The 27,387-nt window shown below is 36.4% G+C and overlaps 1 protein-coding gene across 4 annotated transcripts in view; it reads left to right on the forward strand.

Annotated features, from left to right (window-relative positions):
- The first annotated feature begins 5,449 nt into the window (after positions 1-5,449).
- LOC117400643 (cyclin-dependent kinase 6-like) overlaps positions 5,450-27,387 on the forward strand; it is a 70,441-nt gene continuing 48,503 nt past the window's right edge. The window contains exons 1-4 of one of the 4 annotated variants that reach the window (XM_059022018.1): positions 5,450-5,602; positions 7,935-8,258; positions 13,048-13,183; positions 25,368-25,535. In XM_059022018.1, coding sequence (XP_058878001.1) covers positions 8,035-8,258; positions 13,048-13,183; positions 25,368-25,535 — 528 coding nt within the window. In that variant the 5' untranslated portion in view covers positions 5,450-5,602; positions 7,935-8,034. The other 3 variants (XM_034000867.3, XM_034000866.3, XM_059022017.1) reach the window with 3 other exon arrangements.

The following is a 27,387-nucleotide window of genomic DNA, read 5'->3' on the forward strand; positions in this document are numbered from 1 at the left end:
ATGCTATACATGACAGACATATAATGCAGTGCCCTGTTTTAAATAGTTATTCTGGTTTCAGAAAATACTGTTGCTTTTGCAAAATCACATATTTCCAAAAATGGTTTCATAATCTGTCAAATCAAACCCTATGGTAACTAATACAATAGTTTCAGTGTCTCACCCTGAAGATTAATACAGAATGGGTTTTCTGGTCTGCTGTTGTAAGTGGAGTTATCTTTCATATACTGTATGTTCTGCAGTTTTAAGTGAAGTAACTTTTCCTAAACCTGTATGCAGGTCTGCAGCTTTGAAAGTGTTAAATAATCAATTAAATAGGATCAGCGTAAAAAACTAAATAAACTTCTTAGTCTACTAGACAAATGTTTTAACATACAGGAAGTGTATTACATTGAAAACATGGCTTCATTGTGACATAATGTGTATACGTTTTTTCTTTTATAATTGTCTTCCTGCTTTTAGGTTAGCAAATAGATTTAGATGTTAGACCAGGGGTTCCTCTCTGTCCCATCCGATGGAAAAGACCCAAAAATCGGATGACATAAGTCTGACATATAAACTGAACATAAATTAAATATTATGAAATGTCTGAAACTTAAGATTTTTGAAAATAGAACATTTATATTTTTTATGGATTTCACAGAAAGGTACATCCTTTAAAAAATATTTAAACATGATAGTTAAATGTACCTACCTTTAGCTGTATTTCTAACTTGCTTTGATTGTAGTTGGAGAATTCTAAGTGCCTGGACTGAACAGACTTTTTCATTCCATACAAAGCGTGTCACAAAATACTCTCCCGGCCATACGCAGAGTTGAAAGGTCACATTGTCACGTGATTTGAATAGGATGAGAAAAACTGTTCAGTCCCAGCACTAAGGATTCACCAGACAAGCTTAAAGAACATTTACCAGGTAAAGGCAGAACAATGATACCTCAGGATTGGATAAACAGAACCCACAACCACTCAAACGATTGCAAACACTATAAAACATTACGGAAATGTAAAAAGCTGAATAAAATGACATTTGAAGCTACTTTACAAGGACAGAGATCTGAGTATTTCCAGAACTGGTGTTGATACTGGAGTTCATGTAAATTGACATATACAGTACATTTGAAGGCACTGGCATTTGACAAATGTTTTATTTTTATGGTTTATTCTTATAGAATGTATCTGTATAATAATGGTGTGATACTATTTATGTAAATCGCTGAATATGATGCCAAAAAGCGATTAATTATCTTTATCACATTTGTCGTTTCTTTTGTTATTTTGTACTTCTCAAAATCAGCTATAAGGACAGAGGCAGCAATATTACAATTGAATCCAATGGTTAATGTTTGTAGCTGAGAAGAAAAATCTGAAGTTTCATTTTTACTGTATAAACTCAAAACAAAAACACAAATATTAGACATGATTGTGCTGCAGACATAAGCAAAAAGTCCCACAGCTGAAGAGTTACAGTAAAACATCCTTCATAAATCACACCCACAGAACATGGCTCAAACATATTTTTATTGAAGGATTTTTTTTACACTCAGGAGTAAGTAGCAGGGTTCTGGAAAATATATATTGTTTTATGTCCCCACGTGTTACTACAACTGTTTAAAAAATACACCTATACTTTCTCTTTCCATTGTTAACATCCTGACAACTTTTTACACTTATAACTTTAAAGTCTGTTTCAAAGCTATTTTCAAAATGGCTGCTCTAGTGCACTAGAGTTTAAGATCTGTCCTCTAAATCAATGCAGCGATTTAAAAAAACAAAAACAACAAGTGCTCAGGCTTTTCTGTTCCGTTTCATGGATCGTTATTGCTGTTTGACAATGTGGGCAATAATCCGTACACTATCAGCGCACTAGAGCAGCCATTTTGGAAAGAGCTTTGAAACAGATTTAAAAGTTATAAGTGTAAAAAGTTGTCAGGATGTTAACAATGAAAATAAAAACTACAGGTACGTTATTTAAACAGTTGTAGCAACACCTGGGGAACGTTATATTTTTCAGAACCCTGATACTTACTCTTTAAAACACCTTAATTCATTTTATTTAAAATGTTATATGATTAATTGTTAAAATAATGAGGACAGCAATGCCTGAATAACAGTAACATTGTACAGGTAGGTTTTTGTTAATTATCTGAGGCAAATGCATAGTTACAAACAGGGATAAAGAAACTTGAATACAGAAAGTTATTCTACCTAGCAACAAATAGTGTTCCGTTTATAGTGCTTCTGATATAAGGTCTGAAACTGACTGTCACTCTCCCATCTTCTATTTTAACATCCACAGTATCTGTCTTCATTTACTTTGCTACAGTATATTAAGCTAATATTAAGAATTTAATTGTCTGGCTTTAGAAATACATATTGCTTAATCAGATCATATAAATGTTGTTTGTCAGTTTTTCTTTTATTTTTTAAACCTACTTGCATCGGATGAATGGACCTATGCTCTCTTGAAAACCATACATATTTGACCATATAAAATACATCAAAATCAACATATTTACATGACCCCAAACCCTTTTTTTCATAATTAACTTTTTTAACTCCTAGCCTATCAATGCTTTTCTTGTTACTTGAATATCAACCAATAGTTTTTTTTTTTTCAAAGGGGAAAAGATACCTTAAAATAAACCACTATGTGTAGTCTGAATTAGAATGTCAACTATATCTGATTACAATATAATACAAATAAAAAAATAAAAAAAACTACAGTATGTATGATAAATACGTTTGTTTTGAACATAATAATTAATCAAATGCGGGATTAAACAATAACCTTAGGGAGCTACAATTACATTTATGTAGGTTTTATCAACATTTAATATTTTAAAAAAACAGAATTCCTTACATGTAGACAACACAAGATCAATACATCTATAGACAAGATATATTTTTGTTTCTACATTTTTATAGGGTTTTAATAACCTATGCAACAGAGTTGGATTTTAACATTCATCTTATAAAGAACACATCCCCCCCATACATATAAACAGCTGTATTTGTAATAAATGAATACACAGATTCCATGATTACATAATTAAGAGTGCATATATATTTTTATTTATAGGGAGTGGATCCAAATCTGATTTTTTTTTTAAAAATTGAGACAAAACAGACAGATAACGGGCTATTGAACACAAAGAAAATACATATAAAATGCCCCCAACATTTCTACAACAAATAAATGTATTAAAAGGTACTCTCTGTTACAAAAGCACTGTTCGGATTAATGGAATGTATCTTAAAGCATCTGAAATAAGAGTAACCAAAAATCAATCACACTGTTTACAATGTAACTCCAAGCAGTGCAAAGTAGCATGATACAGTACCAGAAATGTCTAAAATCTCCCATGAAAGAGGGTAAATCATTTATAGATTTAGAGTCCTGTTCCTGCAACACACTTCTTAAGCTAGCGTGCATTATTTACTGTTCTTTGAGCTTGGTGTTCATCAGTTGTTTTTTTGTAATTTCCTGTTAATGTCTAAAGTGCCTCTGTGCCTGTGACTACAGCAGTAAGTGCCTCTGTGCCTGTGACTACAGCAGTAAGATTGTTACAATGGGTGGAAATCCCAGTACTGTTTTGAAGATCCATTCCTGGAACTCTTATAAAGTAATTTAGCATTTCTTTTTTTGTACTTTTACTGTTTACTCGATTTCAGGGTTACCTTCTGTGTAATGTACTGGTGTACACACAGATAACTAACTTTCAAATGTCAAGGAAACCCCAACAGCTATTTACTGGCAGATATTCCAATTAGAAGTTGTGTCACTGCTGCCCTAATATTACATAGACCTCCCCATAGACCTGTTTGTTCTCAGAACTGTCTTGCTAACATTGCAAGATCTGTAACAGTTAAAACAAGAATCTTTAGCATGCACACAAAATCCTTCATGTTTAATACTTTTTTTTAATTTATGTTAAATACTGCTGTTTACCATAAACAATTTACATTTGAAACATTATTTTCTGAAGTTATGCAATACAATTATTTTTTTCTGATTTTAAGTATTAAGTATTAACAAAGTCTGGACAGTAGAACATGCTATTACAAAATGTGTTCAATGTATTATTTTTCTATATACCAGTCCTAATGTGCAGCATGCATACAATACAAACACTATATACATCTTGCATTCAATGACATGTACAAACAAGAATTCAGTAAATCAAACACACAAACATTAACAAATAATGAATAATTTAAAAATAAAACTTCAATAATAATAATAAAGGCTCCCAGATTTGTAAAAGCCACAAACCAGACTGATTTAGTAAAACAGTGTTTCAGTTGTTTTGCACCCTAGTGTTGTTGGCATTATGTTAGATGTGCAATGAATAATTTGATAACATAATAACGTATTTGAACTATATTTGTATGGCAGTTACCACATAACACACATACACAGGAATTCGTTTTTATGTACTATTTCAAATATATAAACATGTCATTTTACACATCAAAACATGTGTATATCCCCTAGAAAACAGTCAGAGATAATACATTTAAAACAGCGAGTATATATATATATATATATATATATATATATATATATATATATATATATATATATATATATATATATATATATATATTCTTCTAACCTGTACCTGTATAAAACTGCAGTTATATTAGGAAAGAACACAACTCTTTAGTCAGAGACTTGAAAAAACAGACCTTGACCAAATTGCTTGTAATCCTGCCATTTAAAACTATAAAAGCAAAAAACCCATATTTCACATTTGATTCCAAGGAGTCTAGTCTAGAACCTACATGTTAAAACATGGTTCTTGTTTGTAAAGTCAGTTTGTCTTCATAGCAGCTGTAAACTATTTAAGCTTTAAAGTAACACAGAAAAAGTTCAGTTCACCTCATTCCCAGAAGTTAGATGCATAATTTTAACTTTGCTATCTTATTTTCTTATAAAAGTTTAATAATGTGAGCCAGAGTCCTACTTAATGTGCTAATGTGTACTTAAATTCGAAAACGAAATTCAAAGAAAGCAAAGCTATCAGAAGTAACAGGAGAACTATTATACATAAATACGTTTAAAACAAACATACAAACAAACTTACCAACAGCTTAAAAAACAAACATTTGAATGCACTGAAGAGCTGATTGTAAACAATGGAAGATGTTACCCATTTTTTTCTTTTTTCTTTTAGCACACTCTGTCATCATGGTGAAAGGAGAGCTTTAAAAAACGTTCACTGGTCAGAGAACAGAGGGAAGAATGGTCCTCACCCGTCTTTACATTAGAGATCTTGGCTTGCGCCTCTTAAACAAAACTTACTAAAACTTCACTTCAGTGAGTCGCCTTTAAGTTTCAATGTTGATATGCCTGTCCCTGTTTTGGCCCCTCAAGGCTGCAGCAATTTTCCCTCAATAACCCAGCATCAAGACAGTTTTTTCGTCTTGATTTCATTGGCTGAACATTCACCTGATTCCACTACGGCGTATTCCATTATTTACACATTTGAATGTATACTTAATTTGGATATTTTTCTTTTGATATAGCTAAATTGTGATCTTATAGAACCGGAAACTTTCTATGTATGCGTCGCTTAGTATTCTGGGTACAAAAAAAAAGTAAGTGTGTGTGTGTGTCTCACTTTCAACTGTATTGGAGTTGGGTTTTTCTAAGAAATAGCAACTGTTTAGTCTAGGGATAGTAGACATTATTTCAAGCAAGCAGAAAGAGGTGGCAGTAACATCATTCTAGAAGAGTGCACCTCTAGGTGTGAGAGACCTGCCACATTTCACAACGTTTGGTATCATATGTTAGCTGGAAATGAACACATGCGGTATGTATGCATACTTATCATTTATTTTAATGTGGTTAACGGGTTTCGTGATCAGAGAAGCGACTATTGATACTTTGTAATAAGCAAATAATCGTATCCGTTTGCTTGTGTGTAAAAAAAAAATATATAGAGAAAGTGAAAGCCATTTAGATGGGCTAGCTGACAGACTTTCTAATGCTTCAAGTGAACTGTAAGGGTTTTTTTTTTTTTTTTTTTTTAATGACAGTGTGTTTTAGGATAAGTTCAGTTGAAACGGTTCCAGTCTGTTTTGTGGGATACTTTGCAAACATCTTTTACGAACGTTGTTTTGTTTTATTATTCCTCTAACCTATCAGTATCCAGGTAACGAAGTGATTTTCAACAAGGCACCTGGTTATAATAGCTTGAAATAATGTAATTCCAGCACTAAAAAGCAGTTTCAATTACAAGGGCATTGGTAATGTTGCTATGGACTTGTTGAATTAAATATCTTCTGACACCAACCCCTATACATAAATGCACTTAGCCTGTCCCCTTTAGCTGTGTCCTGTTTCAAATTCAACATTGATATCATTAGCTTGGGTGGCACTGACCAGTGCGTTTGCTAATAAACCCAGTGGCCGCTGCAATGTTTATTTATTTATTTATTTATTTATTTATTTATTTATTTATTTATTGTCCATGGTAGTCCTATTTTTTGCCACTGACACACACACACACACACACACACACACACACACACACACACAAATGAGAATGCTAAACCAGCAGAGAAGCAGAAGGAGGCGGTTTTCCTTTGTAGTCACTAAGGAATGCGGAAATGTTGCTGCTCTGTGTCAAACTTCTCCTAAGGGGGTCAAGGCATAGTCAGCCAGCGTGGGAAAGGGAAAAAGGAGGAAAAAAAAGAATCACAGTCCACATACAAGCATTAACAATTTCTGAGTTAGAACAAAAAAATTAAAAATAAAAACTTAGTAGCCTAAAGAGCTCCTCTATACGCTTTGAGCTCCAAAAACGTTTGCACTTGCACTGTTTTTGTTGTGTATGGGAAACGGATCTCCCTTTTTTCATGCTGATCTGCCTAAATTCCTGCTGAAGCTGCTGTTGCTACTGCTGGAGAATGGGGGTCCGAGCATACACTGCGCCTCTAACTGTGTGGCCCGGGCTGAGGACAGTGCATGATCAGTTAACTGTTTGCAAAGTTCCATTCACGGAGGAAGAGGTCGTGCACCGGAGTGTATAGACGTTGCGTCCCACATTGGAATTGTCGATTTGAAATTATATCGATCTGGTAATTGGAAGAGGGTTGACCACAGATACAATCTTCGTGGGACAGTTTGTGATTTTAAAACAGCTATTGTAGGTGGTTTAATTTATATGCTCTTTTATTTTGTCACTTTATTGATTTTAACATAGACATTTTTTTAATGAGAGCAAAGTGTTATATATATATATATATATATATATATATATATATATAAGTGCCTGTTTATAATTTTATTTTAAGTAGAATATTTATTTTAAAAACCAATGATATTCCACAAATCGTATTACTACTGTACATATTTAATACTAACAATGTGTAAACGATGATTATCTAATTAAATATTATAGTATTATTACAGATGATGGTATGTAGATATAAAGTGTCGTTCGTGTTAATGAGCTTACTATCATCTCATCATCAAATTGTGAGTTGGTGAAGATACTCAAATCGATCAGAGCTGACAGACAATAGCTTGCTTGATGTACCACGTGTACAGCGAGGACTTCACAGTCGCATGTTGCAACACTCGGAGAAGCATGCTGTTAATTTAGCGTTCATATTTGTATATATATTTTCTTTGTGTTTATTTAATGTAAGTATTTTAAACCTGCATGTTATTATGACAAGGTCGTAACTGCGTTATAAAGTTTTATATATTGACTGCAAAAAAAACGATTGTCTCAATAGTGATACGATTAGCTTGTATGTTATAGCCTAATATAATGTATGGTTTAAGATATATTATTAATATAATGTACTTAATAATAGCATCGAGGGAGAAGGGGTGGTATATGATAGACATCCGTTAACAATATACACTTGTTTGACTCATTTTTTCTTTATTCTTCTTTTTTCATATATCTTTTAATAGACGTGAAAATGCTTCACCTGCCCAATTGATGTCTTCTTTATAATAACTGCTGTTTCCTGCCTGCCTGGGACCCTGGTTCCTATTACAACTCATTCTAAAGATGGATAAAGAAAGCTCAACTCAACAGTACGAACCGGTTGCTGAGATCGGCGAAGGAGCTTATGGGAAGGTGTATAAAGCACGGGATTTGAAGAATGGGGGTCGCTTTGTAGCCCTCAAAAGGGTCCGGGTTCAAACAGGAGAAGAGGGGATGCCTCTCTCTACCATCCGCGAGGTGGCAGTACTGAAACAGTTGGAATCATTTGAGCACCCCAACGTTGTCAGGTGAGAGGGATCGATTACGGGAGGAGACGGGTTTCCAATATTCAATTGTCATAGTTTGCGATATCGCGTTGGCGTCCACTGTGCCTGAATACTCACAACTTCATTGTGACTCTGTTTTATAACAAGTTTGTTGTTTTATTTTGTTGTAGTTTTATATTTACTGTATGATAAATATGAATTTAAGATAAAGCATATGCACAAAATATTTGGGGAAGTATTGCATTTGTAAATACTGACGTATGTACGTCATTTTGTTCCCATGTTTTGGGATTGGGGGTACTTTCATTCTTGGCCTAAGTGGGGTTTCTCTCAGAATAATAAACAAAACAAAAAAAACTTTAATGGTCCTGTGCTCCTCGAACGTTTTCTGAAGATGTGTATGGTATAACATGTGTTTGCCTGTAGGGTATGTGTGTTTTGTGTTAACTTTGATCTCATGACAACAGTTGCAAGAAGAGTAGCAGGACCTTTCAAAGCAGACCTGCAAGAAGAATATATTCTAAGGATGTCTTTTATTATTATCATTTTTATTTGTTCCAGAATTTGGTATACAGAAAAAAACAAAAAGAAAGAAAATTAAAAACACAGATAAGTCATGATTAGGAGCATGTTAGGGAAAGGTCGGATAACACAGTACTTATTTATGTGAAGACATGTGATTTTGTTACTATGTATTAATCTCATAGATCAATTCAGTTGATGTACTTCTTTGAATAAGGCACAATAATAGGCCCAGGGTTATTAACCAAGGTGGACTAGCATCAATAAACGTGTTATTCGGTGCTTTTTGAAGGTGTGACAGCAGAAACAAGAAACGTTACCTAGTTTTAAAATCCTTATCAATGGCACCAATGTGATGCTTCCAGGGGAAGTCTTATTGGAGCCCCTCACTAGGATTCCTTGTGTGGGTTTAAAGTGGTCAGAGTTCCTGAAATGTGTTGTTGATTGTGTCTACTTATCAGTATAATCTCACACAATCTGGTGATAATTTAATATTCAAAGCAGATGAGCATATGTTAATGAGGGAAAACCCTTGTATAGATTGTGTTATGGAAGCCAATGCAAAGCACTTTAGAGAGGTGGGTGAGTTCATCCCAGTATCAGTAGGTAAGATTCAGGCGTATTGCATTCGGATTGTTTGGGGCTGGACATGTTGGTTTCTCATGCAAGGTCCTTTTTCAATAGTTTGATTTAACTCAAAAGCTCTAAATGAAGGCCTCGGATATCTTTATTAGAAGTGTCAAGTGCCAGTTTATTTATTTATTTATTTATTTATTTATTTATTGCTTGCATTTATATAGTGCTTTTTATACAAAAGTATCACAAAGCACTGTACAGTACATAGCAGAAAAAACACACACAATACATATAGCATGTCACACATACAACTGCCACAGTCAGACCATTTAAATAACAGTATACACATAATAATAATACAAAAGCAGCAATTTTAAAGTTACATTAAAACCCACTAAGATAAGAAAGCCATTTTATAAAAGTGTGTTTCTAGTCTTGACTTGAAAACTGTAACGGTCCCAGCTTCCCTGACAAACGAAGGCAGAGCATTCCATAATTTAGAAGATTTACAGAAATAGCCCTACCTCCCGTGTTGCTTTTGTTGACCCTAGGAATAACCAGCAGCCCCGCATCCTGTGATCTCATGCGGTTTGGAAGATATGGGGTCAGTAACTCCTGCAAATAACTAAGTGCAAATCCATTCAGGGCCTTGTAAGTTAACAGCAAAATCTTAAAATCAATTCTATACTGCACAGGGAGCCACTGTAGAGTCCAAAAGGAGTAACATGTTCACTTTTCTTGGTTTTAGTCTACTGAAAACTATTACTGAATCATTCTGACCTGTTTGACATTTCAGTTTAATTTAAGTATGATGAAAATAATTTTCTGAAACTGGCACAGAAGTTGTTTGTGTCATGGCTAGTAAGTGTAGTTCATGTGTATCTTGTCAGTAAAAAACTATTCTTTTGTACGTGTCGTTATATTTTTAGTTCCTTGAGCATGACCCTTTTTGAGTCAGGAAGTGATATGCAAAATGAAAATGTCTGCCACATCTATATTTTAATTTTACTTCGATGAGAAACACTTAAGAGATGTACTCATTTCTTCTCTCCACACTCAAAAGCCAAATGAGTCAAGGTAATTTAGTTATTAGTGTCTGCTCAGGGAATTTCCCCAGAAAATTCGGCAATATGGGGGAAGTTCAAATTTGTTTATAATTAAAAGAAGAAAAAAAAATGTTGTCCATTCAGCATTTAGTTATTTCTTGAAAGTATCCTGGGTGGTTTCTGTGCTTTGAAATTGTTCTCAGATTTGGGCTCTTTCCTTTACTGTAAGAAAATAGCTTCTTTTTGTTGATATTTTGATGTGGTTAGCAAACAGCTGCAGAGTAGACAATTACCTTTGAATGAGCGTTTGGCTGTTTAATATGATTAGAGAAACCACCTCAGTCATTGCTAGACTAACAGAGTTTTCATTTCCATTTGGCAGTGGGAGTAGGGAAGTTTTTGGCTTAAATTAGCTGTTGGGGAGGGGGGAGGGAGTGGCATAGGGGCCAGTTCTTGACTGCTCTCACAGAGGAAATAGGTCTCTCAATTCAGAACAGCATTGATATTCTTTTCTAAGAAACAGTGTCAGGACAGGGTGATCCGAAGGCCAGTACTAGATCCAAACTTCTATACACCTTTGCGAGAAAACAAAAGAAGCTTTGTGTTTCACAGTGACAAAGTCTATTAAGTTTACCTCTTTGTTGCAAAATGCCATCACCGTTGATCTATATATGCCTCAGAGGGTTGATGGAAATATATACTACAGTTAGTACACATTAGACTTTACTATTCAGTCTTTTTGATTTATAACTGAAATTCCTCCATATTAAAAAAAAAAAAAAAAAAAAAAAAGCCTGACCTAGGATTTCTCTAATAAATGTATGCTGTCTGTTCACTTTAACAAAGGGTTTTCATATTTATATTATTGATGGTGTTTAACTCTTTGAACCAAGGATAAAACCAACTCCCAAGTAGACATGCTTACCCAGACTCATAGCTTCATCTGAGCAGCTGTATTCTTTGATTAAGTTACTGAAGTTCCATTACCAATGTTTTACAGTAAGAATGAACCCTTTCACTGCTGCATGGCTATCAATGATACAGAGCACATGCTTTAATATATAGCAAGGTGTCTTTATAGGTGGTACACAGTAGTATTCTGTGGTACGCTGAATAGAGCTCTATTAAAGGTGGTCCTGTGAATCAATGTAAATATATATATATATATATATATATATATATATATATATATATATATATATATATATATATATATATATCAGAATCACAGAAAATGCAAATGCAGGGCCAACAAGTATTAAAGTAGTTCCTGATTTACTAATCCTTTGTCTCCTAGTTTCCATGGATTAGTCAGCGCTAACCAATTTGAGGCAGTCCCCAGTGCAAAATCACTAACATGAAAAACTGGTGCATTAACCTACTTGTTCCCCATAGAACAATTTTTTGAAGATTATATTGCTAGGTTGCCATTTCTAACCCATTTTATTCCAAAGAAGGTTAATGTTTTACTGGGCTAGAATATGAGAGTGTTTAGGTAATTCCAGGAACGGCAGTTACTATCAAAAAACAACATTCCCCACGTACCAAGCAAGGGTGTATTGTTGTGATGGAGTATGGCCAGGTTAACTTGCAACATCTGGCCAAGAACCTTTTCAAAGTCAGTGGCACATAATTGTTACATTTAAGCAGCCAACCCTTTAATTCCCCAGACCACAGCTGTCAGAAAAAGAACAATGATTAGCATCAGTCCCCTTTTATTTACTTATAATTTAATTTTATATTAATATCTACAATCATATGTGCCTTGTATACAATTTTTAGCCCCTATATTATTAATAATAATATAAGTTTATAGTGAATTATGTACCTGCTGAAAACTTCTATTCTTAATATTAATGTTGGATTTTGGCAAAGTGGTCTGTAGTGCAGAGGTGTAGAGGTGATGCAGTGCTTAGAAACAACAGTCCAACAACAGTTCAATGGTGAAAACAAAACTTTATTAATGATGTGTAATGTCAGTAAAACCACGGGGTTCTGTCCCGAAATTATAATAATAATAAACACACACTTTAAAACACCTACACAATTACCAGTCCAATAGTGAGTGCTCCGGGTGCAAGTGGTGTTGTGAATACACGTTAATAGTGATTACAGTGGTGCAGTGCAGTCCGGGTTTGATGCTGGTTTAACAGCGACAGCTCCCGGATATTTAGCCGTCTACAATGACAAATAGCAACAGTTAGTGAGACAGACAACACTAAACACTCATGGTTTCTTTTACTCCTCTCGGTCAGTCCCTAACCATAACAGAGGAACAGATCGCTCGGCCACATCCCCTGATATACCTTCAGTCACGCCCCCTTTGGTAACGAGTGCAATCACGTCTCCTCCAATCCATGACTGACACATCGCCTACCCCAGTCTACCACAGTCTTTACATATTTATGAAAGGAACACTTTTTTTTAACTGGTATTAAACTGTGTACACAACTACATGCATAATAATTGGCACCTAAAATAATAATAAACAAATACCAATAAAATATGAACCACTTGGTCACATGATGAAATGTTGCATCGACACTTGTGGCAAGGTATTGTTTAACTTCTTGCTGTTTCTCCAAATAAAGTTTTAACATATGTTGGGTGGGCTTCTAGCTGGTTAACCCCCTCCCGATTTTTCTTCTTGTTGTTTTTCCTCGCAGGTTGTTTGATGTATGCACAGTGTCAAGAACAGACAGAGAGACCAAACTGACCCTTGTCTTCGAGCATGTTGATCAAGATTTGACCACCTATTTGGAGAAAGCTCCACAGCCGGGTGTGCCTCCTGAAACCATAAAGGTACCTTGGATCACTGCACCTATTTCAGTGAATGCTATGTATAAACAATACTGTTGTGGGATATATTGCTTTCATTTATTTTAAATATTTAACAACAAGACCAAATATTGGAGTGCTACAGATGTATTTGTTTGTTTGATTATTCCCTTTGAGGTTAACTTTCTGTATGTGTGCATGTGTTGCCAGACAAAATTAAAGGTACCATCTACAGTAAATATACTGAAAATACTGAAAATGGCTGGGTTTACATGCACGTGAAAACCGACTCGTTGTCACACGAATACATCGTGAAACAGCAAAAGGACGTCCTTTTGGCAGCACGACTTTAAGGTCAGGGTCAATCGCTTTCTCACGATAAAAATAGCTGTAAAAACCCACGTAAACTGGAGCAGGAATCGTGCTTGTGGCTTACGAGGTTTCAGCAGTCAAGATCCAGTTCTTCTGACTTAATCTCACGTAATCTCCATCAGAAAGGCCGTTCAAAACATACACACACACACGCACACACACACACACACACACACACACACACACACACACACACTGTACATTTATGCACTACATTAACACTAGGACCACTGCGGTTATACTCATACCTACAACCACCGACGGCAGTCATTATCACAGTACATTTTAAACATCTTCAATATTAAAATGAAAGACAAACTATCAGATACAACTCAAAAGTTTATTCAAGTACATCATATCAAACATCTGCACAGCCAAAACACTGTATTTAAATGAACAATTAAACATAAAAGGGTTTATTTTCCAACTTGCCACATATAAAGCACTACTTCAAAAAATGAAAAACTGTAATAAAATAAACATTTCAAAAGAAACTAGTGTGTAAACAGGTTTATGTACATACAAAACTGTAAAAACAAAAGTATTTTTTAATCTAAAATGAAAGTAACATATGATTTCTCTTGTGTGTGTGTGTGTGTGTCACTCCAGGTTGAGCTGCCGCAGCCTGCAGCTTTGCAGTTTTGTGATCAAAATGTTTCTGCTGAAGCCCTGTGGCTAGCTTCAAGATGAAATTTCTACTACTGATATTTTCCCTGGTGCATTTCTTGTACAAAACTAAGGAATTGATGGCTGCTAGGTCCAGTAGATAACAACAGGCTTGTATATATGTAGTGTAGGTTATATTCAAAATAAAAACATGTATTGTAAAAGGCGGTTCTAGTGTTAATGAAATTTAACGTTTAGATGTTCCACAAACACACACACAAATATAAATTCTAAGTAGTAAAACTTATACGTAGTAGAAATTATATTTTATATAATTGTGTGTGCGTGTGTTGGAAAGGTAACCAGACAAACAAGTAGCTAATGCGCGGCGTAATTCAGAATGTGCGCGACAACACGTGAATTAATTTCTCTTGTTAAATGTTTTTATCTTCATGGCAACTCATGAAGCTCTCCTCACGATATTCAGAGTCATTCTTTTCCTACATAGTAAGCAGACACAGACATTTAAATATCCCCTCCCCTAAATGAATATGAATTGAGTAATCTGCATTGGTACGGCCAATTTTTTTTCCTAAATCAGAACTGCATAGCAACGCATTTCCTGAAAAGTACGGCAAACATGTCGTGAGGAAAACTGTCATGACTTAACGCCGCTAATGTGTGAATAAAGACATTTACTACTCTCTGTATAGGCACACAGGATTATTCACACAATTTGAAATTGTACAGTATATGCACGTGTTAACAACAAAGTTATAGGAACATGTTGGAGTGTGTTATCTTCAGGTCATCTTTACTGTACATGATTAACATGTACCTTTTGTATATTTTATTCAAAGTTGAAACGTTTGACAAATAATTTTACTAGTTTCTTTTGGTATTGCTACATATACTAGTATTGCTACACATTGTAACTGTAAATGTGCTGCTGCTGGAAGACCAGCCAGTAAATCATTATCTGCAGTTGTTCTTTCATACAAAGACTGTTCTCTACATCAAGAGTAAAACCTGTAATTTTGCTAGTGAAACCACATACTGAAGGATCATTTGCTATAACTGAAATGATGACGTTTGTAGATTTGCCACCATTCAAAGCCTCATTTTGTCAAAGCGTGAAAATGATACTACATCAATGACGGACATCAAAGCAACATAAGAAACATTAACCAGTTTCCCAGTGATGACAGCTAATAATGATGAGGTTAAAGTAATATAATTAGGTTAAGGTACTAGAAAGAAATAACAAACGTACTTTTAATATCTTATAACAATGACAGAGTGTGACTAATGATAAAACCACACCCTAAAGGCATGAAGAGGCCTCAAGGCTTTTCTGCAACGTTTGTTTTATTATCTCTGTGTGCAAAAGTGCTTCAGTGCAGTTGAAGTAATTGTTTCCTTATTTCCTGGTTAAGAAAAACAGTAACTAAAAGAGTGAAAAGTGACGTACTGTAGCAGTGGTATTAAATAATCATAATATGTACCACTATTGTGCTATATTTTTAGATTTTAAGAAATGGTACACAAAGAAGAGGGCTCTATGGTCTGTTTATGCCTGCCTCCAGCAGTTAAGTGGACATTTCATAAGAAATGGTGTAAATGCAATTTGATGTGAAAGAAAACTACTTTTTTTTTTTTTTGCAGTAGTCTGCTTGTGTTGTTGATTTGCTTTTTAGACTTTAGGAGGCAAAACTATACCATACAGTTATGTTTGTTTGTTTACTTTAATGCAGGATATAAAAACGTGTACAATTTTATTCTTTCTTAGTGGTTGTGAAAACAATTAACAGTTAAGCTTACTTGACAGGTAGTGAAGGACCAGAAACTTGTACGTTCCCATGGCGATCTTTGTGCTGTGTCGTCTACTAGGAGAAGCCATGGGCCTTAATGCTTCTATCTAGTGAGATCCAAGGTCAGAAATTGTGTTACAAGGTAGGGATCAGGTGCCAAAAGACAAAGCCTCGGGTCTGTTGTAGGTTTAAGGAAATAATTTTGTTACTTTGTTGACTTGGTAACACATTCATATTAAACATACACCTCCTTTCCTAAGAAATAAACGTATCCAGGCATGTAATAGATGTATTACTTCTTTGTTTGTGTGTAGTGCAATATGATGCATCCAATCCAGATTTTTTTTTTTTTAAATTTGATTGCCTTTTAAAAGTGTAGTGGTTGATTACTTAAAATGAATGACGAACATTTTTTTTCAGTAAGACTCCCCATTATTTATTTAAGCAATAAGACATGAGTGGGCATGGTCTGTGCTGGATATTGTCACTTCTTGGTGTGTTGTTAGGCAACCAACCAAGAAGTGACAACAACCCATGCCCTCAAGTGCCTTATTACATTTATAAAATGGATTTATAAATGTTTTATAAAAAAAGAAAGAAGTCTATATAGTTTCTAAAGATTTATTAACATTTTGAGGTATAAACTTCCACAACAGAAAATAGTCCCTATGAACTGAAAATAATATTCAAGTAAAACATTTTAATTTTTTTTCAGAAAGCCAGTCATTTAAGCATTTAATAGCCCAATTTGTTTTGTGGTATTAATTTTTTTTTGATTTTTTTGTACATGTAAAGAGAGTGAGTGCGCGGTAGTACAGGAGAAGAGAGACCGTGAAGGCGAGAGTCGGATGGTTATGATTTCCATTACACGAGAGTAGATGTTAAAACTTCATGCTGATTTGAACTCGGCTCTCGCCAAGATAAGCACCAACTAAGACGTAGCTTTACAGTAAACTAATGTGATCCATATGCGTCTCCATCCATTTACGTTTCCTTCCATATGTTGATGTAGATATCCTTCTGTCTGGTGTTAATGGCTGAAGTGTAATGCTGGCTCCAGGGATCAGCTTATTTTGCCTCCCTGGCGCATCAGCACACACAACGGCTGCGATGCTGGCTCCGGGGATCAACCAAAGTGCGGCCTCCCCAGCGCATCAGCATGACAACCGTCTGGATTGAGCTAAGTAGGGTACATCTCTGGGGTTTTCAAGTGGGCACCTTCCATCCTCAGTGTTTCGTCGACTAGCCCACGACACCTCAAGAGGGCTCGACGGTGATTCTGGCGTCCCAGCATCACCCCCCTCCGTCCCCCACTCAACTCAGCCCAGCTTACTTACCTGTCCCCAGCCAGAATCTTTCCGTCTCAACCACAGCCAGTTGCTGCTCCTCTCTGCTGCTTCAGATAAGTTCTTCACTGTGCGACGCAACTCTTGGCCACTGAATCCGACGTCTCTGAGAAACCGGGTTGTAGAATGTGCCACAAATCCTCGACAACCCACTTCCACTGGGTAAACCCGAACTCTCCATCCTCGCTGTTCCGCTTCAGTGGCTAGTTGAGCATACCGCAGTTTCTTCCTCTCATACGCCTCATCTACAGCGTCCTCCCATGGCACTGTTAACTCTACCAGGTGAACAAGGCGTGCTGATCCAGACCACAAAACAATATCTGGTCGAAGGTTAGTGGTGGCAATCTCAGGTGGAAAAATAAGCCGTTGACCAACATCTGCCAGCATATTCCAGTCTCTAGCAGCTTCCAGTTGTCCTGGGCGAGGATTGGTTTTAACACCTTTTCTTGGTGGTTGCTCTCCTGGGCGGAGGAATGTTGTCTTTTGTGTGTAATGTTTTGATGGAACAGGTGGCAACTTATTGGTCATGTTACGCTTGTCTTCCAATGCTAAGGCCAAACATCGCAGCACCTGGTCATGGCGCCAAGTAAACCGCCCTTGGCTAAGAGCCACCTTACATCCTGTCAAAATGTGCCTTAATGTTGCAGGTGATGAACACAAAGGACATGAGGGATCCTCTCCTACCCAGAGGTTTAGGTTCTGTGGTGATGGGAGAACATCATATGTTGACCTGATGAGGAAACTGATCCTGCTCTGTTCCATTGACCATAGGTCTTGCCAGCCAATCTTGCGTTGTTCCACACTCTCCCATCTCATCCATTCTCCCTGTTTGGCCTGGGAAATGGCCTTTATACACCTCATCCTCTCCTCCTGCTTTTGCACCTCGTTGACTACCAGCTTCCTTCTTTGAGCTGGGGCCGCCTTGTGCCATGTAGGAGGAGTTGAACTGAAACCAAGACCCCCTCTTCCATGCTGAACTTGCCCCATGATATCACCAATTCGAAGGGCAGCCTTTGCATCTTCCACAGCTTTCTTTGCCGCCCACTTTCTTCCAGTTTTCAACACAGGTGCTGCCTCCCTTACGCATTTATCGCGTGACTCTACTAATGTCATTTCCAGTCTGACCTTGGCGCACTTAAACTCCTCGGTTAGAGCAGAGACTGGTAGCTGCAGTATTCCTTTACCATAAAGTCCCACTCTGCTGAGGCAGCGTGGAACTCCCAACCATTTCCTGATGTATGAACTGATTAAAGCTTCCAGCTTCTCTACTGTTGTCAAAGAAACCTCGTACACAGTCAGTGGCCACAGCAACCTCGGCAGTAGACCAAACTGAAAGCACCAGAGTTTTAGTAAGACATCACACGTAATAATGTAAATACTGTCAAAAATATAAAAATATCCAAGTTAAAAATGAATGACGGGTCAGTTTCACAAAATAACAGCCGATACCAAAAGGAGGAAAATAAAACTGAATATCTGTAACTGGGTCAGCTACAGAAAATTACTGGTATGTACTACAAATAAAATACCAAAACAACGTCTTGTTTTAAAATAGCAAACTGGTTCGTAGTGCAAATTAATATAAACTGGAAGATATGACAAGACACCTTGATGTCTTCAGTGTCTTCCATGACAGCAGGTATTTTGACAGGTGTTTTCTTGGAGTTCGGTGGCGCAGGGATACGTGGTTAAGCACAGGTGCAGTGATTTTTATTTTTTATTATTATTTATTTCTTAGCCGATGCCCTTATCCAGGACGACTTACAATTGTTACAAGATATCACATTATTTTTTACATACAATTACCCATTCATACAGTTGGGTTTTTACTGGAGCAATCTAGGTAAAGTACCTTGTTCAAGGGTACAGCAGCAGTGTCCCCACTGAGGATTGAATCCACGACCCTCTGGTCAAGAGTCCAGAGTCCAGAGCCCTAACCACTACTTCTAATCTAACCACTACTTTCTAATCGTGACAGTGTCCTGGATATTGTAACGGCATGGAACCTTGATGGACCAATCAGCATGCAGCATTCTAACAATCAGCTTTATAATTATTTGTTTATTTAATGTTAATACTGTATTTGCTGCAGGAATCTATTTTATCATAACTTCAACATCAATATTAGCAAACACTTGTGAGAATAACTAAGTCCCCCAAAATAAACCTTGAGCTGCAGTGTTGGAAGACTGTTTGTAAAGCTTTGATATATTCCAGTGGAGCTGCTTGTGAAGCACACACACACACACACACACACCAGCAAGGATTTCACCCTGCCACACTTCTTAATACAGCTTATTCTTTCTTTTTTTTACTGCAGCCAAGTTAAGTTATTTGAGAATTTGAGATCTGAAGATATTTAATTTCCTTATCTGTGATAATAGCTTCTACATTTCCCCACATTCCTTGCTTCTAAGCCCATCTATCACATTTCCTTTAAATAAACCCTGAGGTTACAAATGTTTAAAATATCACAGTGGAATAGTTGGACCTCTGTTTATGGTTATTTTTATTTTAACTTCAGAAATTTCCAGTTAAATGTTTTAACAAGAATTACAAAATGAAGAATTACTGCACATTGCAGTATGATCTTCACAGAAGACTTGTAAATGCAAATGTGGTAAAGGAAACAGTGATTGAGAGCCCAGTTACAAAAGATGAACTCCTGTCATAAACAGCTTTTTAATTGCAATTTTCAAGCTTGTTACCATGAGCCATTTAAAGTGGCAACTTTCAGTGTAGTAGAAACTCAAAGTCATGTGACTTTTTGGTTTCTGGACGATAATGACCAAACACTTTGAGATTTGCAAAGCAGCCTCCTCTGACATTGTCATAAACAGTTCGAGGTAGTGACTTTAGATTTTCTGGGTTATTAAAGCTTTTATGCTAATTATGTTGCCGGCCATTAAATTGACCTAGTATGGCTGCCATATTGAGGTCATGAGGTCATGAGACCGTACCGCCTTATAACCTGTTCCGCAGTATAAAGGGCCGCCTTATAAAGGGGAAGCACTCTATTTTGCATGACATACCCTCTAGATCAGGGGTGCACAATTCCGGTCCTGGAGGGCCGGATCCCTCCTGGCTTTTGTTCCAACTGTGTTCTAAATTACTTAATTAGACCAATAATTGGTAATAATTGGTCCAATTAAGTAATTTAGGGCAAGGTTGGAACAAAAGCCAGGAGGGACACCGGCCCTCCAGGACCGGAATTGCGCACCCCTGCTCTAGATTATACTAAGATGCTTTGTTTTTCTTCCAATTCTAGTTTTTTTGTTTGTTTTGTTTTTTATTATGGCAAACATAAATTTGTAAACCCCACTAAATACCAGAGGGCTGCATTAAAACAGTACATTGTTGCCATAGTGCTGCACATTAGTTCCCTCTAAAAAAGGAGAACTTTTTATTTTTATAGTAGCCACTGCAATGGGAAATTTGGTGATTAAAAACAGTGGCCTGAGGTTGTGTTCACAAGGTTATTCTGGGTTTAAAAATGAAAACAAAAACCAACTCTGACTTGTATGTGCTCAGACCCAGGTCTTGATCTTGAGCAGTGTGGTAAAAGCCTTTACAAAAACTGTAAAGCAGTCAGAAGTAGCCAATGGAATAAAAAAGGGAGGTAAACAGGCATAAAGAGGCCACAGGAAGTCAGAAACACAATAGAAAAGAACAACATACATTGTGAGGCAAAGTTAGCAGTAGGCGACTACTAAAAATAACTAGCACTTCTGTGCCAGCTAATGGGTGGACTGACACTAAAAGGCCTTGTTTTATGTCAGGCTACCTTACCGTCGCACACAGGGACCCATTCTAACACATTTCCTAAGGCTGTCTGTCTTTTCATTGTAGAAATGTCGCCAGTCAGTTGAGAGCGGCATCTGCAAATGTTTTCTGGATGAGTGTGCACTGTATTGTTTTAGATTTTTTAATCGCTGACCAGCTGGCTTGTTAGTGAATGGAACTGCGGGCCCCTCGCCATGTTTCTTGTGAGGTCTTGGCAGGGTGGCTGGGTAGGCTGCCTGTAGCCGGTGTCAAAGTAATTTAAGCAGCAACTGCAAAGCGGTGCCCTCTCATCAAACACTGCACCCCAGCCTCCCCCTCCCCACCAACCATTACTTTCTTCTTGTCGCATGTTGTCATGCAAGTTACACCAGAGGAAATGACCGTTTTAAAAACTTTTGTTTTTTTTTTTAATGTAAAGATAGCTTGTGGCGCTTGGACCCCTCCATGCGCTATCCCTGAGGTTTAACAAGTGGATACAATTAGCTGCAATCCACAAACAGCTGCAGGGAAGTAGAGGCTCACTACTGGGCCTCACAGAAACAGCTCTTTCCTGCTAGTAACAGTGTCAGCTATCAACATCTGCCATACTTTAGCTTCAGAGGGACACCATTTTTTTCTCCTTTCAGTCAGATAGCTTCCTGTTGTATTGAAATGGTATGCAGATAAAATAACATGGCCTGAATTTAAAAGCAAGAATCCACCTCTTTTGACCCCTTTGTCAGTAACTATCACTGTGTTACTGGTCACCGTGGGCCCCTAATGGTATAATGAGCTAGTCAGTAAAAAATATTTTGTGGAACCATTTGACCTGTATCAGAATTCTGCTCATTAAAAGTAATGTACAGTGCCACCAAAGCATAAAGGGACTTTGTTTTATTGAATCTCTTTTCCTGGGTGATCTGCAGGACATGCAGTGCAACCTTTCAAACCGTCATTTATTCCATGCCACATAACGTGGAATAAATGACACGGACACAAATCTTATTAGATTTAGGATAAGAAGTTGATGTCGTATTGTTCTGTTCTCTTCCCAGCTTGGAAGAATGCAAAGTGCTCTTCATAACTAAAAGAATGAAAAAAAGCTGACAACGCTTTCGTTTCTTATCCTGAGAACCTACAGGCAGTTACAGGCAGCAGGGAGAGCGTAGGTGGTTGAGGGTGGTGCATATGTGAAGAATTGTGACAGCTGTAAGGTAATGCTAATATTAACTTTAATAAGGGTGGAATTTGGATCAGTTGGGCTGACAAGGTAATTGTTATAATTTCAGTAGAAAACATTATAAAAGCAGATGCTCTACAGTTATGATGTGATGTAATAATATATTTAGTTTTCTCAGTCCCCACAAATGGTAATTGATATCAAAGGGTGTTTTGGGAACCTGGGCTTAGTTTCACAAGACAGTCCTAGGTAGCAGACCGCGAAATAAAAAAAGAAAAAAAGAAAAAAAGAAAATAACATTTATCCTTTTATCATATAGACCTGTTGAGTCAATTTCTCCCAAACTTTATCATTCTATCTTAAAATATTGATTTTTGAAATAGTATGCTAGCTATCAGCCTGCTAAGTGCTAGCAGTGCTTTGTGAAACTGGCTTCTAGTCTTGTGTTTTACTGGTTACCAATGTATCACGTTATCCAGGCAGTATACAGTATACTTGACACTGTACAAACCACTAAGGCTAACCTTAATTTAAGTTTAATTTAATTTTAATTAAGCAATAGAACCCAAAGAAATTGGGTTTACCGTCTGGTAAAGCCCGCCCTGTGCAGTTTAAATTAAACATAACGAGAAAGGCATTTATTTAAACTTTATTTGCTATACTAAATTTAAATAGATAGATTGAATGTATAGGACAGCGAGGACGCACGCTTAGTCTATATTAAGGGACAAGGTTCAGAGGACGTGTACTAGAATGGAGATTTTTTTTCATCAAGCAGAAAAAAGGTAATATACATAAATAATTAGCCTACTGTATTTACGTTTTTTTTTTTTTTGATTTGGAACAGAGATTAAACATAGTTTGAACGATAACATTTGAGGTCCTTTACCAAAGATTAGGGACCTCATGTTGACCAATCAGGGTAAAGGAAATCTCTGATCCGTTATCTAATATCCATTAAGGTATAGAAACAGAGCACCAGCAGCAGATATCATATTTTACAGGTTAAATTTGTTCAATACACAACTTTAAAAACATTAAAACTTCACTTTCTGTAGTCCTATCTAGTTTTTTTCTAGAACTGCTCATCAGGGCCTAGTTGTTCGTTTACATTACTGGTGTGATGACACAATATAACCATATACAGCAAAACTGCATCAACCAAACATGATATACTTATACTAGCATGGTCATCACACTATTGAACTATTACAGGTTTATATATCTATGGGTTATATAGTTAAATAATTCCATAAATATATACTGTTGTGGACTTTCATACACTATCTAGGTCTCTTACTGCAGAAAACGTATATGTATTTGAAAAGAAATGGTATATGGTATCATACTAGATTAAAGAAAGTTCTCAATTTTACATGCCTTACTTTCACGTACTTGAAGGTCTTTGTACTTGCACTTCCTAGGTCATTTAAAACTGCTGTTTTGGGGGCAGGCATCTCTGGTTGTATTTATGGAATTAGTGATGGTAATAAGGGAGGTAATAAATCACTAGCACCAGCAGGATTAATATAGCCATCAAAATAAATTCATGCATTTTACCCATTTTGCACTATAAAAGTCTCATGTGCAGTTTTGATAGAAACACGTAGTATAGCAAACAAGCATTTTCATTTTAAAACATGACTTTGAGTACTACACTTTATCAGGTTGCTTGGCTTGCCTTTCAGGAAATCTGTTGCTGACCTTTATTTCACCTCAGCTGTGTCTTCTGGGTCAAAGCATCTGGCTGAAAAGCATGTCCGACATTGAGGACAACTTGAAGGTGAAAGAACAAAAAAAGATAAACTAAGAAAACAGTCCCTGCAAACGGAGGTTTCTTTAATCTAGTGCAGTTCCAGATATCATCTTTGAAATAAAAATACACATTGCTGTATATTGTGAATGGCAGGGTTGTGAATAGTGGTGGAAATGTTTTATAAGCCACAATCACTTTGAAGGGTGTCCAGAATTAAAACCGCTTTAACAACATAATTAATCATAATATAAAAAGTAGCATTTCTAAATTAAGTTCACACATTTGCATGGTGATTTATGACTGAAAATCATGTTTGTGCCAGTGATCTGTTTGGTGCGTGTGTTGCGTTTTACTTACTTTCAGACAATCTCATTAGATAATCATTATTATCACAATAATAGCTGACACTGAGATTATGTGCCCTATTCATAAAACTCTAATGAGTCATGTCAAATTCATTTTAAACTTGATATTCATGAAACTGTTCGAGTCTGTTACTGGTTTATTTGTAAGAACATTTCATTAAAATGTGCATTTGAATTTACTTTTTTGTTTTGTCTATTCATACTGCTGGGGAAAAGTAGTTTTACTTTAAAAAAAAAAAAAAAAAAAAAAAACACTATCTTCGTTGAAAACGTTATTTTTTTTTTTCTCTGCCATGGTATACAGATGATTTTTTTAATGAATCAGCATTCATGTGGTTTTACGATTATGTTAATGTAAGTTACCATACAACTACAATAGTTGAATTTCCACAGCACAGTTAAGATGCAAGCCAAGGAACCGCTCTTCATTTCTAGTTGTCTGCCATAGACATACAGTATGTAATGTAGCCTGATCACCCAAAGTGTCTTTAAATTAGTAAGTAGCAGCACCATCTAGTGCACAGCACAGAAAAAGCAAAAGGAAACTTGATAGAAAACTTGGAAAAAAAGATTGTTTATTGATTATTTCTTCCAAGCATTGCTTTTGTGTGTAGGTTTAGTATAAATCTAATTCCTGACCTGTGCTTGATTATGTTTTTTTTATAACGCTGGCACAAATATTTGAATATTCGAACAAACACTGTTTGAAATGTATTGCAATAATGGCCATGTATTTGTTCATATAACAGAATTTATAAAGGACCATATCAAAGTGAAGTCTACTTCTTTTCCAGCTAATTCAAAATGAAAGAATATTTGAATATTAATTTACATTTTGAAAGGAATATTCAAATATGAAAAAAAACCCTGTTAGTCTCAGCACTAGTATTTTAGCTCTGTGCTTATATATTATAAATGTTATATAAAAACTGGCCATGAGTAATATATCAGATAATTATTGTGGCTGATATAAAATGACTGTTAACTCATTTCTATGCTTGCTTGTTCAGGATATGATGTTCCAGCTGCTGCAGGGTCTGGATTTCCTTCACTCCCATCGAGTCGTTCACCGGGATCTCAAGCCTCAGAACATCCTCGTCACTGGCAGCGGTCAGATCAAACTGGCTGACTTCGGCTTGGCAAGAATCTACAGCTTTCAGATGGCACTTACCTCGGTGGTGAGTAGGTGTAAGGTTTCAGTGGATACATTTGTTACAGTGTTTCATATTCTGTTGAATTATACATTGCTCCCTCAATATTTCGATATCTTACTAGCACAAAAAACAGTGCAAGCACATAGAGTGGGTCTTCATAATTACGTAAAAATAATCACACAGTACCTGAAAGGATAAAAATATCTGTATCAGCTCAACAGAAATGGAAATGTCTATAGGAGACTAGGGGTGTAGTATGATTAGATTGGTGGAAATACAGGTCTGTTATTGGGTTCACCATTTACAGTGTGACGGAATCAGCACATAAGGATCCCCACTTCTTGAAAGAGGACCCTAAAAAATATGAAATGTCAAGGGCAGTGAACTGTTGAAGACTCCTTCCACAGAAATGTGAAATAATACTTTAGAGAATGGTCCTTTTTTCTGCTCTGCTCTTGTTGATAAAATCCCTGTTTCCTCTGTTTTTATAGTGGGTGGTACAATGAAAAAGTCCACGAGAACTGGCAGTCATTTAGAGCAAGTGTAAACTGGAATGTAATGGTCACAGCCTTTATCTAAGGCAGATTCTGATGCAAAGTCTTTAGTGCATTTATTCCCTTTTTTGTGATTTCCGTATCAGATGTTCACAGATTGATGCAGATTTGTTGTCCATTGTTTCAGTAGAGGTTACAATATATGGTTAATATGTTTGTACAGCCCAGACTACAGTCTGCCTTATGCATACGATGGCTCCTTTCTGTGTATGAAATATGCCCTAAAGCTTAGATGATGTGCTGTTGTCACTTTATTGTTAATTTTGGCTATACATGTCTTCCTTGTGTTTGTGGCTCCAGTGATTACCTCAAACAGATTGTAAAAAAACCTGTAGTCATAAGATGAAAGTCACAAACCAAAAACACTTTGCTATCTGCTAGGTTTCTGATTCCATTGACATTAAAATAGAATATTAAAATAGAATAGAATTAAATGGCTATTAAATTGGTTCTTACTTGTGAAGCACAGCTTGTAGATCTGTTAGAAAGAGGTTTTCCTAGATTTCCTCCCCTCGGAGACCGAGAACCAGCAGCGCAGCCGCGTCTGGGCCACCAGGGACAGTGAAGCAGGAGACCTGGCGACCAACTGTGTGCAGTGACCTGGGAGCTAGGCCCAGCGATCAAAGGTCTCTGGGAGCCTGGATGGTCCGTGTACATTCCGGCCAATCGTTTTTGCATTCAGAATCGGAAATCGGAAAACCAGAAAACGACCCATTTTTCATTTTCCAATTTCTGAGTTTAAAATACAAAAACGGATTCAGGCTTGTTTTCCCATTTTTCATATTGCTTTTTGTAATACAAAAATAAATAATAGACTCTAGGGACGAAAAATGAAATCAATCTCCAAGAGTCGGTGATAAAGAAGGTAGTCTTTATTCAAGCAGATGTCTGGAGAGACAGCACTTCACAGGAAATCTGTTAATGCTTCTCTAACAGGTACACACTTAAACAATGATAAGACATACTAATGTATCAGAAGAGGGTCAGACCTATTCAACCAAGCATGCCACCCCCCTTTAGTGATCCTATGGCAAGCTCTGTAAGATGCTAACATTTCCTCTCTCCCTGTGGTTTGCAGCGCTTACAAAAGAAGAACTGCGATACAATGCAAAACTTCACCATATTCTGTTACAAAAACCCCCACTGCAGCATGAAAACACTCCACAACATTTAATATCTTAAAAATTATTTGATTATTTATTTAAAAAAAAAAAAAATGGTCACACGGCTAGCTCTCTGTGTCCCGCTGTTATGACGATGCAATAATTTCGCTCCTGTGCTTATTGTCGTGGAAGTGTTCTGTCTGTTTACCAACATTATTT

This window comes from Acipenser ruthenus, chromosome 4, assembly GCF_902713425.1.
Source record: "Acipenser ruthenus chromosome 4, fAciRut3.2 maternal haplotype, whole genome shotgun sequence".
Lineage (NCBI taxonomy): Eukaryota > Metazoa > Chordata > Actinopteri > Acipenseriformes > Acipenseridae > Acipenser > Acipenser ruthenus.